The sequence below is a fragment of the Ochotona curzoniae genome, unplaced genomic scaffold, assembly GCF_017591425.1.
Source record: "Ochotona curzoniae isolate NIBS_2020 unplaced genomic scaffold, NIBS_Ocur_1.0 scaffold_1852, whole genome shotgun sequence".
Classification (NCBI taxonomy): Eukaryota; Metazoa; Chordata; class Mammalia; order Lagomorpha; family Ochotonidae; genus Ochotona; species Ochotona curzoniae.
The window spans coordinates 15218640-15236789 of record NW_024467087.1 but is presented as its reverse complement, the minus strand read 5'-3'; the positions used below and the strand labels follow the sequence as shown (position 1 = coordinate 15236789).

The following is an 18150-nucleotide window of genomic DNA, read 5'->3' as shown; positions in this document are numbered from 1 at the left end:
TACTGGTTCATTCCCTAAAAGACTGCAATGGCCAGAGCTGTGCCAATCTTCAGCCAAGAGCCAGAAGCTTCTTCTGGTTCTTCTACATGGGTTCAAGGGCTGCAGGACCTAAGTCACCCTCCCTTGCCTTCCCAGGCTATAGGCAGGGAGCTGGATGGCAAGTGGAGCAGCTAGGACTCTAACCAATGGCCATATGGGGTACCAGCACTGCAGGTGAAGGATTAGCCTGTTAAGCCAATGCTCTGGCTCCAAATGGTGAGTTTTTACCTACACTGGAGAAAGAAGTGTGAGACATGCTATAAGTCAGAGCACTTAGTCAGCAGAACAACCAGGCTTCCACATAAGAAGCAAAATAATGATCCTAGTTATGTCATACAACCCACAACTTTCACATGAAACTTTTTAAGAAAATAATTACCAAGACACTTTTAACAATGCAAACTTTATTTAAAAATAAGTAACATAAAAATGTTCAACAAATATTTATTCAGTGTAACCAAAATAAACAAACATCAATTTTTTAAAACATATGTCTATATCTATATATATGGGTAGGAAACAAGTGCACTTCTTGGTCCCAGTACTTTTGAATATATTATCTTTATCCAAAAGAATTACATTAATGGCTTGATGGCTAAGATGATAACATGTATTAGATATTTGCAAGTTTAAAAGTTGTTTTTCAGGTTCTGAAAGACATTTTGCCAATTCTTTGTCTCAGAACTCATAATCCCTAAAATGTAAATGATATTCCCAAGATGATACATGTTATAACATCAAATGGTCTGAACAGGTATCCAATTAAGAAGCTACATGTAGGTAATTACATGAGATCTGCAAAGAGGTTTAAGGAATGTCTGGAAGTTCTTAACAGAAATAAAACACAAAACAAGAGGTGTAAGAAGAATAATGCAAAGGAGACATAACAAAAAGAACATGAAAAAGTTAATGAAGAATGACATAAAACTAAGCTGTCAAAATCAATGAAGGTTTTCAAAATTACACATTTTGGGTATTAGTATTGCTGAGAATTCCTAGTATTAATACTGAATAAAACCATACATGGCAATAAGAATAACTTATCTCAGGAAGGTAACTTTATAAAAATTTTCTTTTTCTAAAAACAACGTAACCTGGGTTCGAAGACCAGAATTTTTATATTCCTTAGACTGCATGCATGCTAGATTAGTAAAGGACAGCAGTCAAACTGACTGAACATCAACTTGGATGTCAAAGGACTGATTTCACAGTCATGTCTTAGAATCAACTCTTACATCTTACAGGAAGTGCCAAAACCCTCAGTGGAAAGTTGTATTCAGTTAGGTGAGCTCTGAGGTCATCTCTGGCCGAATGAGCATCAGCCTTATGGGCGGCCAGTCAGGTGGTCAGGAACTCTCCTGACTTCTTAAGGCCACAAACTGGAGGAGGTCTCACAGGCAAACAATTCACATTGTGTGGAAAGAGAGAACAGGCATCAGTTGTGTCCTCTGAAGTGGGACACTGTCCAGTGGTATTCTGGATTTTTTTTTAAATTTCTGTGTTGTTCCTGCATCTGAAAATGTATGAAAAATAGAACAATGACAAAGAGGAGAGAGAAAAAAAAACCCAGCTATTTGACCTAAAATGTAACACTTCAAAGAAAGCAGACAAATCAGACAATAAACGATGAACAGTTCCTATAGTTTGGAATGTAATATTCCAAAGGCAAACACACCAGAGAAAAACGCACATTACTTAAGCAAGCAAGGGAAGACTATAGTAACACAAATTAGTTTTGCAGAGTGCCAACTGGAGGAAAAAACACGCGTTAAGATGCATTAACCTGAAAGAGATAAGGTAGAGAATCTAGAGCCATCTGAAAACTGAAAAAGCTTCTAAGACCTAGTGTCATGAATTGGTAGTTTAACCACCTTCATGTGGTTAAACTTTATGCGTCAGAACTTTAAACTTGGGAAACTGCCTTTGGGTAAGAAAACACTTCAGAACATTGAACTTGGGATATTCCAACTTGTCTCGCACCAGGTTGTACGATCGTCACACAGCAGCAACCTAGTTCATCAACTGGCTTTGAAAGTAAAAACAAAACACTTTAATATTTTTCATTTCTATGAATGATGCATTAAAATGCATGGAATGAAAATGAAACTTACCCAGCAGTGAGTTCAGAAGTTGAGGTAATTTTGGTCACTGCAAAAAGAAAAAGAGTTTTATACTTAAAGCAGTGTATGTGAAAAGCTAGACTTGGTTTAATATATAAAGGGCCCATAAAAATACTGGAATAAATAGCAGAAGCCCAAAGTAACATTTAATGTATACTTACTATTCTCGATCACAACTTGGCAACTGTGAGTTCTATAAAGACTTAAGTGTTTAGCCATACGATCTAGGCGCGTAGAATCGCTTAGGAAATCACAGTGAAGGCAGACTACAGTAATGCCCCTATGGGAGGAAAAAGAAGAGAAATTAGAAAGAGGTTCTTATATTTTACGGCAATCCACACACAGGTTCAATAATCAGTTTTAAGAGTCCATGTTCTTCTGATGTGATGTAATGTCATTTCAACACCTTAATCCAGGTTATTACTGCATCAGCCTTAACTACCACAATAGCTTTAATCCATTTATGTGCTTAATACATTGCAACTCAGCTTGTACTCTCCTCCAAACTGGTCTTCATTTAGAGCCCTTGATTTTATTCAAGACATCGGTGATATGCCCAATGTCTTCAAATTAAAATTAAGTCTAAACTCCCTGGCACTGTTTCAAAGGACTTCACAACCTGAATCTAAGCTTAAAATGATCCCCCCAGATTGCACACACTGTTATACGAACGTCATGCTCCATTCAAACTACTACTGGTTATTCACTGTAACACAAAAAGGCTTATGTAATGTGCTTTTGTCTATGATTTTAAAAATCTATATTTATTTATTTTACATTGGAAAGTCATATCCATAGAGAGAAGTGGACACAGAGAGATCTTCCCCTCCGTTGTTTCACTCCCCAAGTGGCTGCAATGGCCGGAGCCAAGCTGAGCTGATCTGAAGCCAGGAGCCAGGAGCCTTCTCCAGGTCTCCCATGCGAGTGTAGGGTCCAAGGCATTGGACCGTCCTTCACCCACTTCCCAGGTCACAAGCAGGAAGGCAGAAGGGAAGCAGAGCAGCTGGGATATGAACTGTCACCCACATGGCACCTGCACATACAAGGTGAGGACTTAGCCACTAGGCTACTGCGCTGGGCACCTGCACATACAAGGTGAGGACTTAGCCACTAGGCTACTGCGCTGGGCCCCTTGCTACACTTTTATGCATGCTATTTCTTCAAATCAGAATGTTTCTTTTCACAGAAGCAGCAATTTCCCCTCATCCTTGAAATCATAAAGTCTCTTTGTCCTCCTTGTTACAAATAATGGCAAGTTCCACGCATGGAAAATAACCAGTTTTTTGCTGAAGATTGAAATTTGAGAAAACACCTTCCATCTTTAATCAGTCAAATACCATGCACACAACTGAGCTTAAAAATGAGGTATACTTAAAAAAATATATCATCTTTAAAATTAAGAAATTCATTCACAGGTTTAAATTTTTTTTTCTAAAACATGCAATATAGCTTGTCCTTTTCAAATTACCTGCATGCAGTATTGTTTTAACAATGACGCTAATGTATTTTTAAAATGGAATCAGTCTGTGTGTGAACTATTGGTCCAAAATCATTAATTTTCAATATATACATGAACTTACTCAAAAAAAGTATATATCAAGTGTCCACTAAGTGCAGATACTATTCAATGCCTGGTAAATACCTGGTAACATGAGCAAAATAACTAAACAGAGGAACATGGAGTGAAAACAGATCAGAAAAATGTGAAAAAAAATCATGCTTGGTGATTTTGAGCAGAGTTTACAGTAAAATCAAAGTTAATTTTAATACCTTTAGAAATATTAATCAAAACTTTTTGTATATAACCACGTTGCATATTTGTCTTCAATTTATGAAGAAAAAGTAAAAATTCCCAAGGCTTCATACTGGCTTCAAACCTCATACAGCTTGAGTAAACTTACTTCTCCTCAAATACTGAAGGTTTCCCCTTAATCACTGGCACCAGTGAAACAAAGTTGATTCAGGAATTATAGGCTAACCCTTAGATAGAAGGGGTAGGAACATTAGCCCTGCCTGTGCTTTATGTGAGTCCCACAAAATCATTTCTCTGGATCTGCTAAGGCAATCGCAGGTAGAACCTGAAATCAAATAAATCTGCAGCAGACTAATTTTGAAGTTGATTAATTTATATGGCCTGTGGGTGATGCTATAAATATCAAAATGGGGCCCGGTGCGATAGCCTAGCAGCTAAAGTCTTTGCCTTGAATGCACCGGGATCCCATATGGGCACCAGTTCTAGTCTTGGCAGCTCTACTTCCCATCCAGCTCCCTGGCTGTGGCCTGGGAAAGCAGTCAAGGACAGCCCAAAGCCTTGGGACCCTGCACTCATGTAGGAGACCTGGAGGAAGTTCCTGGCTCCTGGCTTTGGATCGGCGCAGCACCAGCTGTTGAGGTCACTTGGGGAGTGAATCTTTGGACGGAAGATCTTCCTCTCTGTTTCTCCTCCTCTCTGTATATCTGACTTTGCAATAAAAAAATAAATTAATTAAAAAAATAAATATGGCTATTGGAATAAAAAAGGTTCCCCACCCTGGTCTATTGGTACAATGAGCAGAACTTTACTATGTCCAGTAACAATCATATTATATACAAGGTACCCCAATATCAGGTTTGAAGAAGTATTACAATTTTTAAATGGAGAAAAAGGAAAAAGATCAACTGGTTACCTGAAAGCTTTGGAAGAATGCTTCTTCAGAAAATGAATCTGCTGTTTTTGAGAGTTGCCATGACTACTGGAGAGGCGATAGATAAATAAGATTTTATTAATTTTGTCAATTGAATCATATTTTATAACTACATTTTGAATATGCTTAATTTCTGAGTTTTATTGATCATGACCCTTAATAATACAAATATGTTGGTCATTGCTATGGTCTAAATGTGACCCACCCATTCATATATCAAAATACAAACTGTCACAATTATAATATTAGGTGGTGCAGGCCTTTGGGCCCAGAGAACTAGCTCGCCCCTTCCACTGTGTGGCGATGCAGTGACAATGTGGCATGTATGAGCAATGGGTCCTCACTACACACTTAAAACTGCTGACACCATAACTAGAATTCTCAGCATCCAGAGCATGAGAAATTTCTGTCATTTACACACTTATCAGTCTAGTATTTGGTTATAGCAGCCTGAATGCACCAAAACAGCCACCTTGGTTTAATTCAAAAGTTTTATCTTACATTCAATTTTGCCTGAGGTATATTTTTGAATTAATTGTTTCCCTGAGAATATTCTTAGATGATCTGTACCTCACCACTATAAAGAATTCTCAAGAGTTAAAAGTGTAAAGAATCAAAGTAAGCTTCTCTAGCAATTAAGAGTAAAAACAACTTAAAGGCCATTTGCTAATAATTTATTCTGCAATAATAGAAGTCATTATGAATGATTTTCATTTGTTACTTTCTGATTCTAATGTGCTTTTTATTTTAATATGGACGGCAACAGTCTGAATTATTCTGGAAGTAAATGCGACTCAAACTAAATGGCATTGCTAAACATAGAAATAAAATCAAACACTAAAGAACCCTTTGCAATTACTAGCAAAACTTTTTAAAGGAAGCAAAGTTCATAAGTTAAAACAATGCTTCTCCTACAAATGGGAACAGACCTCTGCAACCAATGGTAATAGCTCTCGTATCAATTTTAAATTAAAAAGAAAAGCTTGTCTGTTAGAAAACAAGACAGGATTAGCCAGGTTTTGCATTACTCCGAGTATCACCTGGAACCTTGTTAGAATGGAAAAGGCTCAGGTCTCACTGCAAACCTGCTCACTCCATCTCTAGCAGGAGGCCCAGAAACCAATTTTAACAAATTTTACATCTCATGCTTATGCAAGCTAAATTTGAAAAACATTAGCTTTATCTTTTTTCTGACAGATCCAAACTAGCCAAACATAGTTAGCCTTAAACACAAGGTAACCACCATCATCATGGCATATATGCACAAGAAAAAATAAAAGATTCTGGCTAGCAATAATCCCAAGACAATAGCCTCAGAATAGGTGGCAAGATGAAAACAAAGAGTTTCTTTACAGAGATAGTACAGGCAAATATGAAGTAGAATAGCTTGGTGATATAGAACTCAAATAAAGGAAAAATCTTTATGAATAACTTTGGTTATCAGACACTTCTGGAAGTAGGTGAACTGAGAGTGAAGGAACACTATATTCTAGGAATAAGCAACAAGGAAAATATTTTTAAAAATTATATTTGCGGGGGGCATGGTGCCATAGCCTAACAGCTAAAGTCCTTGTCTTCCATGTGCTGGGATCCCATATGGGCCTCAGTTCGTGTCCTAGCTGCTCCGCTTTCCATCCAAATCCCTGCTTGTGACCTGGGAATGCAGTAGAGGATAGCCCAAAGCCTTGGGACCCTGAGCTTATTAGCATGGAACAGGGTTGACCACCCCACACCAGCACACACACAAGGTATGGATGGCTAAGGGCATGTCTAGCAGGGCTAGATCCCAGCACCTGACAGTGAGTGTCAGATCAGGGGATGGGTAACAAACATTAGACTGGGCCATGACACCAACAAGTACACAAGAGAACCAGGTCAGGAGGGTGGATTCTGTGGGGGATATGTGGGCCCAACCTTATGGAATTACAATTCCTGCTGGTTAGCTTGAAAGTTGGAATGGTGATGGGCTGAGCTAGGCGTGACCATGGAACTCATTTATGCTCACTGGTACTGGGGCTGGGAACAAGCGCAGAAGGTACAGGCTGCAGCACCCACATGAGCGCCCTAAAACAGGCTGTGGGGTGGGTTGGGCTGCATCAGTTCATACAAAGGCCAGGACAGTTGGGGCAGGTTATGTTGGGCAAGAGCCAAACACCCATTGGCATGTGTGAGATCTGGGTCTGAGAGTGGACCAAGTGGGGTAACTTGGGAAAAACCCCTAGCAGGTCATAACTCCCGCCGATGAGCACGTGGTTCAGGCTTGGGTGTTGGGCAGGATAACTCTATCAGTCAGCAAGTATGTGAGTTGGTTTTGGAAGGGGATGGAGTGGGCAGGGCCAAGCAATCCACAACCCACTGGCAAGTGCAGAAAACAGGATTAGAGTGCTACCACACCTACTAGTCTATATGAGAGCAGATTGAGCAGGGCCAGGTTGCAGCACCCAGCAGTGAGTGTTAGGACTGGGGGCCGGCCAGGTTGCAGCATCTGAAGGCAAAGGCCAAGCCAGGGGAGAGACTATGCTAAGCTGGGTCAGAGCAACCACTGGCATACGTGAGATCTGTGGCTGGGATCAGGCTTGGTTAGGGAGCTAAGGGGATGCCCTGGGTGGGTTGTGGGTCCCACGGGTTTGCGCGGGGGCCGGCATTTGGGCTGCAGTCTTGCTTGGACACAACTGCAATATCCCTTGGCATGTATGTGGACTGGGTCTGGGTTGTGCCAGACTGTGCTAGACTCCAGCACCCACTGGTGATCGTGAGAACCAGGGTGGGTATAGGACAGGCTGGGCTAGGTCTTGCCTCTGCTGAGCCATGTGTGAGCTACATCTGGGTGTGGACTAGGCTTGGCTGGGCTGTAGCACTGAACAGTAAGAACTGGAATAGGCGAGGGCCAGTCAGGAAAGACTACTCTTCCTGTTAGAACAGGAGGTGGACTAAGTAGGGTTGGCACATGGACCCACGTGTGGGTGTGAGATACGGCATTGGGAGATGTTCTGATGGAGGAGCATGGGGAACTTTTGTCAGGACACAGTCTTTGCAGATGAGCGCAAGAACCAAGAAAGGGAGCAGCTCAGATCAGGCCAGGTTACAGCACCCATCAGCTTTCCTTTGGCTCAGGTCTGGGGTGAGCCAGGCTGGGCCAGTTCATATCACCTGCTGGCATTCCGAGAGCCAGACTGGTGTGTGGGTCATGCCAGGTTGGTCTGTAATACCAGCCAGTTTACATTAAGGCCAGGACTGGGGGTTGTTTGGGCTGGGCTAGGTTGTAGTCCCTACCAGTGTGAGAAGGAACTAGGGATGGGCAGGGCCAGACCAGGCTATAGCACCCCTAGCAAATGCCAAGGGGAGGAGGGCCATGCCAGACTGGGTTGCAGCACGCAAGTAGCATACGTGAGATCCAGGGCAGCAAGGGGTGAACCCAGTAGGGGAGCTGTGAGGTGCTCCTCTGCTGGGTCACTACTACCACTGGTAGTGGTAAGCTGGGATTGTAGTGAAAGCTGGGATTGGGGGAAGACCAAGCCAGAAAGGGTTACAACACCGGTTGGCCTTCATGTAAGCTGGATCCAGCACAAGCCAGGCTGGACAGATTATACTTACTGGTACAAGCATAAGCCAGAGTGGGTGTGGATCAGCTAGCAGATGCTGGCACAGGAAGAAAAAGTTAAACTTCAGTACCACCTGGTGAGTGCAAGATCCAGGAGTGGGAGTGAGCCCATTAGGGAAGCAGTAAGCATCTCCCTCTTGGGTTGCCACTCCAGCTGGTGAGCATGGAAACCAGGACTAGGGGCAGGCATGGCTAGACAGAGTAGCACCTGCTAGCACATGTGTTTGCTGGATAGAGGGGCTGGTTGGTTGGGTTGAATTAGGTTTCTGTTCCCATTGACATATACGAGAGCTCAGTGGGATGTGAAACAGAATGGACCAGTCTGCTGTTCATGCTGGCAAGCATGGGAACCAGGGCAGGGGGCGGATCTGGTGGGGGTTATTGCAGGTCATTCCAACTAGGCTGAAGCTCTCACTGGCTTGCATGAGGGCCAAGCATGTGGTGGGCAGGATTGGGCTGGACTGCAACACCCATTAGTTTGCATAGAAGACAGGGCTGGAGACAGAACTGACCCAGTAGTGTGTGCGTAGGCAAATTGGGGCGACAGACTGACTGGACCCTGCATTGGGCAAGCACACACAAGAATCAGTTCTGGAATCACCTCAGATGAGGTTTCTTTGGGAATCCCCCCAAGTGAACCACTGGACTCGGAACTCTAACCATGGAGAAAACTGCAGATTCCAAGGTCTGACCATGGAATGCATGTGTCAGAGCTGGGACTCCTCAAGAGCTTAGATGGAGCAGTGGACAGCATATCCAGATGCACATGGAGGATATGGCAGTACACTGGAGCCTACAGAGGACACCTGGTACCATAATAGAGGATGAAGGACATAACAAATTGATCAAGTACCCCTGCCAAGAATGCCTGGGCAAACAGACTCTAAGGTGGACTATGTCAGCCAGTGGAGTCTGGAGAGATTGCATCACGTTTGGAGTGGCAAGATCGCCAACAATACAGAATTGTAGCACTTGAGTAGTGTCCTTGGATCATGCCCTACATCTGGGACCCTGGGATGGTTGGGAGGCTGGGTGTGGCTTCCCTTATCCCTCCTCTCCCCCCAGTTACAGGAAGTAAGAAAGAATGTGAAAACAATGGTTTCACTCACTTTCCTCTAGCCCTTGACCTTTTATAACCTAATCAAATGTAAAAATTATCAAAATTAAATTGTTACAATTAAAAAAGTACAATGATTTTCCTACAACCTCCCTCTTGCTGCATATTTTTATCTCCATGATGAGACACTGTTTTAAAAAAAAATTAGCTTCCTGAATGATAACTTTGATTTACAGTTTGCATGCTTAACTTACCTTGTCATATGCTCTCTACGGGCTTTATTACAGTTAGTGTTGTATTTGCAAAAACTGCAGTGTATATTTGCAGAAAAGTGGCTTGCAAAATCTTTTATTTTGGAGTGACACTCGATGCACGTGTGTATCTCCTGACGGCACCTTACAAATGCAGAAAAGTGGTTTAAAATTATTGTAAAACAAAATAATGAAAAGCCTTATTTGCTTCTTAGTTGAAGTCAAGATGTTTAAATTAATCTTTAAATAGAGACTATAATTTCAAAATTTGCTTTAAAACTAGCTAAATTAACTGTAAAAAAAAATCTAATACCAGTTACTATTTCCCTGGAATAGAAAAGATGAAATAACTAACTCATATATCACAAGATGAAGTATACAATTAGTGTGAACATGGAAATTATAAAATAAACGGTAATTTAATTCCTGTCCAGCAACTGTACAAAAGTATCTTTTAAATAATTTGCTTGGGTTTTATACCAAGTAACTAATTATGCTAGGTAAGAGTGTACAAAACAGTTCTGTGATATGGTAAATTACATTAAAGTAAATATTAATACTGAAGATTAAATTAGTATTGTATATCAGGAATGGAGGGTGGTACCTTAACTTCTTCAAAGCTATGCTGATTGTATTTCTTCCGTTGCGCTGACTCTTCAATTGGGTAATGGGTTTCATGCAAGGGTCAGCTGTATCTCCCTGTAGCTGAGTTGTGCTAGCTGGACTTCCACTGGATAAAGTCTCGTCAGGCTTACTTGTCTTGCTTGCACTGGCATCTGTAGAACTTGTAGCAGACGTACTACCACGGCATGGAGGCAAAACCTCAAGAGAAGTGCTTATAGAACTTTTAATTAGTGATTTTGAGTGAAGATGTCCAAATGAAGCTCGAATAGTAACCTTTAATAAAATGAATTTTGATACTAGTATAAAAAAATATCACCAACTGCAAGCCCTCACCTTATGACCAATTGTTTCTGAAAATAGTGTCAAAACAATTCAATGGAGAAAAGAATAGTCGTATTAGCAAATGCTGCTGTAAAAGGTGATAGTTAAATGAAAGAGTAATTCAAACTCCTTATTCTTATACCACAAAGATTAAATCAATGTATATCAATGAACAAATTTTAAGAGCTAAAAGTGCAGAACTACAAGAAAGTACAGGAGTAAATTCTCATGACCATTGCTAGACAATGGTTTCTTAATTTGTCAGCAATACCACAAGGAAATAAGGAAAAAAATAAATGAACAGGCATTTCTTTAAAGATATAAATACTAAACATGAGAAACTGGGAAGAAGCTCCTGATATCAGACATGTCCAGTTCCTGCCACTGAGACCTTTTTGGGGAGTGAACCATCAGATGCAAAATATCTCTATATTTCATTCTCTCTAACTGCCTTTCAAATAAATGAATAAATATTAACAAATTAAAAAACAAACATAAAACCCTAGAGGGTGGTAGCCTAGCAGCTAAAGTCCTCGCCTTGAACGCCCCGGGATCCCATATGGACACTGGTTCATGTTCCAGCAGCTCCACTTCCCATCCAGCTCTCTGCTTGTGGCCTGGGAAAGCAGTCAAGGACGGCCCAAGGCCTTGGGACCCTGCACCGTGTGGGAGACCCTGAGGAAGCTCCTGGCTCCTGGCTTTGGACCAGCTTAGCTCTGGCCATTGTGGCCACTTGGGAAGTAAATCATTGGACAGAGATCTTTCTCTCTGTCTTTCCTCCTCTCTTGCCTATGGAAAATTTCAGAATAGGAAAATCAATAGGATCTAAAAATAAATAAAGTTTGCACAGGACTAGCGGAGGGGAAATGGAATTGCAGCTAATGGGTATGGGTTTTTCTCCCACATGGATGCAGGGACCGTTGGGAGCACTTAAGCCATCTTCAGCTGCTTTTCCTCAGGCCATTAGCAGGAATCTGAACTGGCACCCATATAGGATGTCAGTGCTGCAGGTGGTGGCTTTACCTACTGTGCTGCAGCACTAGTTCCTCCATGGGTATTTTTGATCTTCAAGGCAACTAAAAAGCTTTCACAAATATAGAGATCAAAATTTAACTCAAAGCCTGAAATAGCTGGAAAAGACCTGTATTATCCTTTGGTAAGTAGAAAACAGTTTCCAATAAATATAACCTTCTCTTTCTGGGAGTTCATTAGGCAAGAGTTTTGCTTCCTAAAGTTATGGTGGAGATTACATTAATTCTTCATACAACAAGGAGATTTTTGTTTTTTCTAAAGATTTACTTATTTTCATTAGAAAGACCGATCTACAGAGAGGAGGAGAGATGAAGAGGAAGATATTCCATCTGTTGATTCACTCCCCAAGTAGTCGCGACAGCCAGGGCCAGAGCTGAGTTGTTCCAAAGCCAGGAGCCAGGAGCCTCTTCTGGGTCTCCCACATGGCTGCAGGGTCCCAAGGCTTTGGGCTGTCCTCTGCTGCTTTCGTAGGCCAAAAGCAGGGAGGTAAATGGGAAGTGGAGCAGCTGGGATTAGAACTGGTGCTCATATGGGATCCTGATATGTTCAAGGTGAGAACTTTAGCTGCTAGGCCATCACGCCAGGCCCCAACAGCACGGAGATTTTTAACAATGTCTACAACTTAGTTATGAAGAGAGCTAATATACAATGTATTATCTAGTAATTGGAAAATGAAATATTTATATTCATTGGCTAATAATAGAAAACACAGTCAGCTATTAATACTCACTTTAATCATTTAACTATACTGCCCTCACGTGCTTGAGGAGCAGCCTATGTAAGCCTATCAAATACATGTGGTTTCATATTATACAAGAGCACTGAATCAGGGGCCAAAAGGTCTGAGGCTAAATTTCAGTTCTGCCTCTTTCCCAGAAATGTGAAAAAGAGTAAGTACTTTCTTTTTTCTAAGCCTCCTCATGTATAGCATGGGAATCTTTGGTTCACCTACCTCGTTGCACCACCATATGGATCAAATAAGGGTATGCATGAAGAAACTGAAAGTTTAATTCTAAAGTTCCATAAGAAATTCAGAATTATTATTATTATTATTTGTGGTATATGAGCAGAATGGGAAGATAGGCAAGAGGACTATCAGTATCCTGCATATCCAGTTTTAATTTGGGATGAATGTACTGTAGCAAAGGACATTGGTTAGTTCCCCTCATTGCAGCTATTCAGAGTATTGGTTTGCATGATTTTAATTAATTTAAATACCAGACACACATTCAAAGGTATGTAGTCAAACTCAAACATAAAAATTTTGGGATTATTCATTTCAGTTTTGATTATTCATCCCTCGCCTATAGCAAATTCTCAAGAGCTAATGTTATCTAATGGTAAAGATAGAGAGGGGAGGCAGAAAAAGCTGCCTGCTAATTCATGTCCAAAACGTGTATACAGACAGCAAAAAGGAAAAATTTAGTTCGATGTGTGCTTCCTTACTAAAAACAAATACTACCCAAGAGCAGAACTTGTTTCTCTGTGAATATATTCAGTAATGCCAACTTCAACAAAACGAATGGTTTTCAAGAGACTGATACATGCTGGGGTTACAATGATAGAACAAACACAATTATTCCTAAAAACACCTTATCATCTAGCTGCTGAAACAGACATAAATATATGCTGCCAAATGGAATAGCTCCCAAAGCCTGCAGAATATTGAAACCTATTGACCCAGTGTACAATCAACCTATTGCCCTCACTGAGAAAGCATACAGCAAAGCACACATCAACAGAAAACAAAAAACAAAAGAGACAAATGCGAGGGTCAGAAGCTCTTACTTCCAAGCATAATAATAATAAAAGCTAAAACTAAGGTTATAATAAGTAGAAGTCAATTTTTAATATTACATTCAATAGGTTTCTGTTATTCATAAAAGCGTATTAAAACACAACATTTTAAGGGTGGGTGTTCAACCTAAGCAGCCGAGATATAGGGTTAAGGTGCCTGGATCTCCTGTTGGAGTGCCTGAGGTCAATATCTAGCTCCAGTTTCCAATTTCAGCTTCCTGTCAGTGCAGACCTGTGAGACAGCAGGTGACAGCTGAAGTAGCTGGATCCCTGACACACATGTGGGAGACCTAGACCGAATTTCAAGCTCTTGGCTCTGGCCCCAATTCCAACTACAGCCCTTTGGGCATTTAGGGAATAGGAGGTGAACCAGCAGAAGGGAAGATGGGAACTCTCCCAGTCTGTCTCTGTACCTATTTATTTAGTTATTTATTTTAAAGATTATGTATTCAAAAGGCAGAATGATAGAAGGAGAAAGGAAGGAGGGGTGGTGAGGAAAGTAGAGAGAGACTTTCCATCTTGATTCCTTCTCTATAGGTCCTCAATAGCCAAGGTTAGGCCAGAAAGAAGCCAGGTGCAAAAGACTCCAGCCAGGTCTGCCATGCAGGTGTCAGAGACTCAAGCCATCATCCACCTCTTCCCAGACACATCAGTGGAGAGCTGGGCTGGAGGTGAGTAGCTGGGATTTGAAGTGGTACTAAAACGGGATGAGAGTGGCCCAGACAATGCCAACCTCACTACCTCTTGAATAAATAAAAATAAATTAATAAAGATGCAATATATTTCAAACTTACTTTTGTTCCTGAAGGCAATCCCTGTAATTCTTTAGGCTTTATAAATGTCCGATGCTGTAATTTGTGATCCATTTTCTCCTGGGCGGTCAAAAACTGCAGCCTGCATTTTGTGCAACGATGAACTCCTTTTTTCTGTTTACATAAAATATTAATGGAAATCACAGAAATAGTATCTTTTATCATGATAAACCCTGCTACCTGAAATTGCTTTATTCTAATTTCTAAATTTCTAAAAAAATCAGTATTTTACTATCTTCCACAAGATATATCAAAATATTTTTATTTTTAAAGCACTCCTTGAATTACTGAGTTTCAAAAGCAATATTACCATATAAGCATTCATTCTGAAAATTATACCAATTAGATTCCAATCGGAAAAAGTTTAATAGCAACTATAGCATGAAAGCCGTTAATTATAAATTTGAAGTATAAACAAACAAAAATTTTATAGTATGAGCTATCCAAGCACATGATCCTCTGAAAATGTTTTGCTATATTTTAACTTTAAAATATAAATTTTTTTAAGATTCATTTTATTTTTATTGCAAAGTCAGATATACAGAGAGGAAGATCTTCTGTCCGATGATTCACTCCCAAGTGACCGCAATGGCCGGTATTGCGCCGATCAGAAGCCAGGAGCCAGGAACCTCCTCCAGGTCTCCCACGCGGGTGCAGGTTCCCAAGGCTTTGGGCCGTCCTTGACTGCTTTCCCAGGCCACAAGCAGGGAGCTGGATGGGAAGTGGAGCTGCCAGGACTAGAACCGGCGCCCATATGGGATCCCTGCACATTCAAGGCGAGGACTTTAGCTGCTAGGCCATGGCGCCGGGCCCTAAAACATAAATTCTTTTAAAGTTTTGGCTATTTCTATTTATTTCATGAGTTGGTAAAATATTTTGATTGACCTTTATAAGCCCAACAAATCTGATTAAAAAAAAAACTTCCCAAGAAAGTTGTTACATAAACAACTGAATTGGTTTACCCAATCAATTTTTCTGCAATGATGATAATGTTCTATAGCCACACTTTCCAATTGGAAGATGTCAGCTACATGTAGTTATTAAACATAATTAAACAAAAAGATTTATTTTATTTATTTGGAAGGCAGATATAAAGATTGAGATAGAAATGTGTGTCGCGGTGAAAAAGAAAGGTCTTCCATCTGCTGGTTCACTCCCCTAATGACTACATTTGCCAGGGTGGGGCTAGGCCAAAGCCAGGAACTTTTTCTGGGTTTTCCATGTGGTTGCAGAGGCCCAAGTAGTGGGGCCATCCTCTGCTACTCTCCCAGGTGCATTAACAGGAGCTGGATCAGACGTGAAGCAGCAGGGACTCAACCTGGTGCCCATAAGGGATGCCAGTGCTACAGGTGTTGAATTTACCCACTATGTCACAGTGCTGCCCCTCACTGAGCACCTGAAATGTAGCAAGTGTGGCTGAGAAGGTGATTTTCTTTTATAAATGTGTATTCGTTTATTTGAAAGGCAGAATTAAAGATAGAGAGGGGAGGCAGAGAAAGATCTGTCTGCTAGTTCATGCCCAAATGGCTGTAACAGAACTGCTGCGCAAGGAGCCACCAATTCTATCTGGATCTCCCACATGGGTGGCAGGGGCCATCCTCTGTTGCCTCCTAGGTGCATTAGAAGGAAGCAGGACTGGAAGTGGAACAACCAGGAATCAAATTCACACTCTAATAAGGGGTCCCAGCCATGCAGAGTTTAAACTGCTGTACCATGATATCAGTCCTAGGAACAACTTAGTGACATCACATTACTAGGAAGATCCTAGAATAGAAAACTTCTTCTAGAGGTTCTTAAGGGTGAGGGGGCCCACGAGGATGAAGGAATTACAGGGCCTGGTGCAATGGCTCAATTAGGTAATCTTCACCTTGCATGCGTCAGGATCCCATGTGGGTACCAGTTCATGTCCTGGCTGCCCCATTTCCCTTCAGCTTCTTGCTTGTTGGCTTGGGAAAGCAGTAGAGGATGGTCAAAAGCCTTGGAACCCTGCACGCATGTAGGAGACCCAGAAGAAGCTTTTGGTTTCGGATCAGCTGGGCTCTGTCTGGCTGTTGCAACCACTTGGGGAGTGAATCAGCAGATGGAAGATCTTTCTCTCTGTCCCTACTAACACTCTCTGTATATCTGCCTTTCCAATAAAAATAAATAAATCTTAAATATTCGAACATGTGATACCATCACAGTCATAACAGGTGATCTTGAGTGTGTTCAGAAATTCTACTTTTTAAAAATTGTTTTCCACTTAACAAGTTAATTTTATGACTATATAGTGATGAACCAAAAGCTATGTTACTACCAGTGCTGAAGAAATTTGCCATGAAAATATAAGCAATATGGTAAAATATATTGAGCTAACCAGTGAAGAAAGAAAAGCTGTATTAAATAATTAAATTCTGTAAATCCACTGATTTCTGATTTTGGCAAAGGCATAGTTGTTCCTTCCCTCAACAACTCTCACTGTTTTATCAAAGTTTTGGCTAAAGGACAGTCTAGTTTCATGAAAAGAATCAGTTAACATAAAATGAAAGATCAGGGAAAAGTACAAGCACTAACATAGACATCCCAGAAATTACATGGCAGAACTGGTAAAAGGAACGTAGGAAAGAAGTTACAACCTAGGGTTCTCTGGCATAGTTCACATATCTGGTAATAAGCGTCACTGCTGTTCCTTTGTAACCAGTTGCTACAAAGGACTATTCTGGGTCACTAATGATAGTTGCATATCTTTCCATTATAAAGAGTGGGCAAAAAAGTAGAAATAAGGTTGTTAAGAAAAAAAGGACAAAAGAAGGTTACGGGCTCTCAATTTCATATTTCAAACATACCATTTCCTATGCCCAGGATAACTACCTTCAAAAATATTCCCATTCCCACCACTCTTCAGACCTTGAAATAGCCAATCAAGTATTCAACTTTTCTATTTTTTTCTACAGTTGCTATTTCTAGTCATTTTTCAGGATTTAAAAAAAAAAAAACTTATGTATGAACCTCAGCATGGTAAAAAAAAAAAAAAACAACAAACAGGCAAAGAAACAAGTTTCACAAGTAATTCTACTTTCTAACTAGAACAAATTTAACTAATGTTTTCTCTTTGTGGGTATATTTATTTATTTTCATTTAGACAACACAAATTACTAAATCTCACCTGATGGCTCATGTAATGATTCATATAGGTGGCTGCTATTTCACTAACTTTCAGGCAAAAGGGGCATAACAAGTGCTTAGTGTTTTCATGGAATGTTTTAAAATGAGTTTCCACATCAGCAAATGTTGATGATCTAAACTGGCAAACCTAGAAATGTAAAGAAGGTTTAGTTTGACATGAAAATTTTTAACATAAATGCAATTATTTCAAAGTAGCACTTACGGGTCATTTCCTTAGAAGATTATATATAGGCAAGAATCTCCTAACTGCAAGTAATAATAACTCCTGAAACAGAAAAGTTACTTTGCAAAATTTAAGGACATGTTCCAAAATCAGAGCTGGCCTTCCTTCTTCATTTCAGTTCTTCTACCCCCGACATGGCTTGAGCTTTCAAGCTCTGATACTTCCTGCTCTCTATTTTTTGGCTACCTAAAACAGAGTATTCTTTCCTTTAAACTTCAAATAGCATCTAGGCTATGTCAGTGGCAATTTATCTTCTTTTCTCATTTCTGGGAGCACTTTGATTCTGGAAAGATAATGATCCCAAAGCATTCAACTGGTTCCAACCATGAGTATCTCCTTTCTCTTCAGCATGCCTATATTTTTCTTACAAGATAGGCTCACATGTTTGTGTCTGTCTAGTATAGTTATCATGAGACTACAGCCT

At 40.6% G+C, this 18150-nt stretch overlaps 1 protein-coding gene across 1 annotated transcript in view; it reads right to left on the bottom strand.

Moving 5' to 3' along the window:
• Positions 1-1594: 1594 nt before the first annotated feature.
• Positions 1595-18150, bottom strand: part of ZNF280C (zinc finger protein 280C) — a 40365-nt gene continuing 23809 nt past the window's right edge. Inside the window, 8 exon segments of the mRNA XM_041000065.1 lie at positions 1595-2065; positions 2151-2187; positions 2321-2439; positions 4826-4891; positions 9756-9896; positions 10357-10649; positions 14321-14452; positions 17484-17630. Of these exon segments, the coding sequence (XP_040855999.1) occupies positions 2050-2065; positions 2151-2187; positions 2321-2439; positions 4826-4891; positions 9756-9896; positions 10357-10649; positions 14321-14452; positions 17484-17630 (951 nt within the window). The 3' untranslated portion in view covers positions 1595-2049.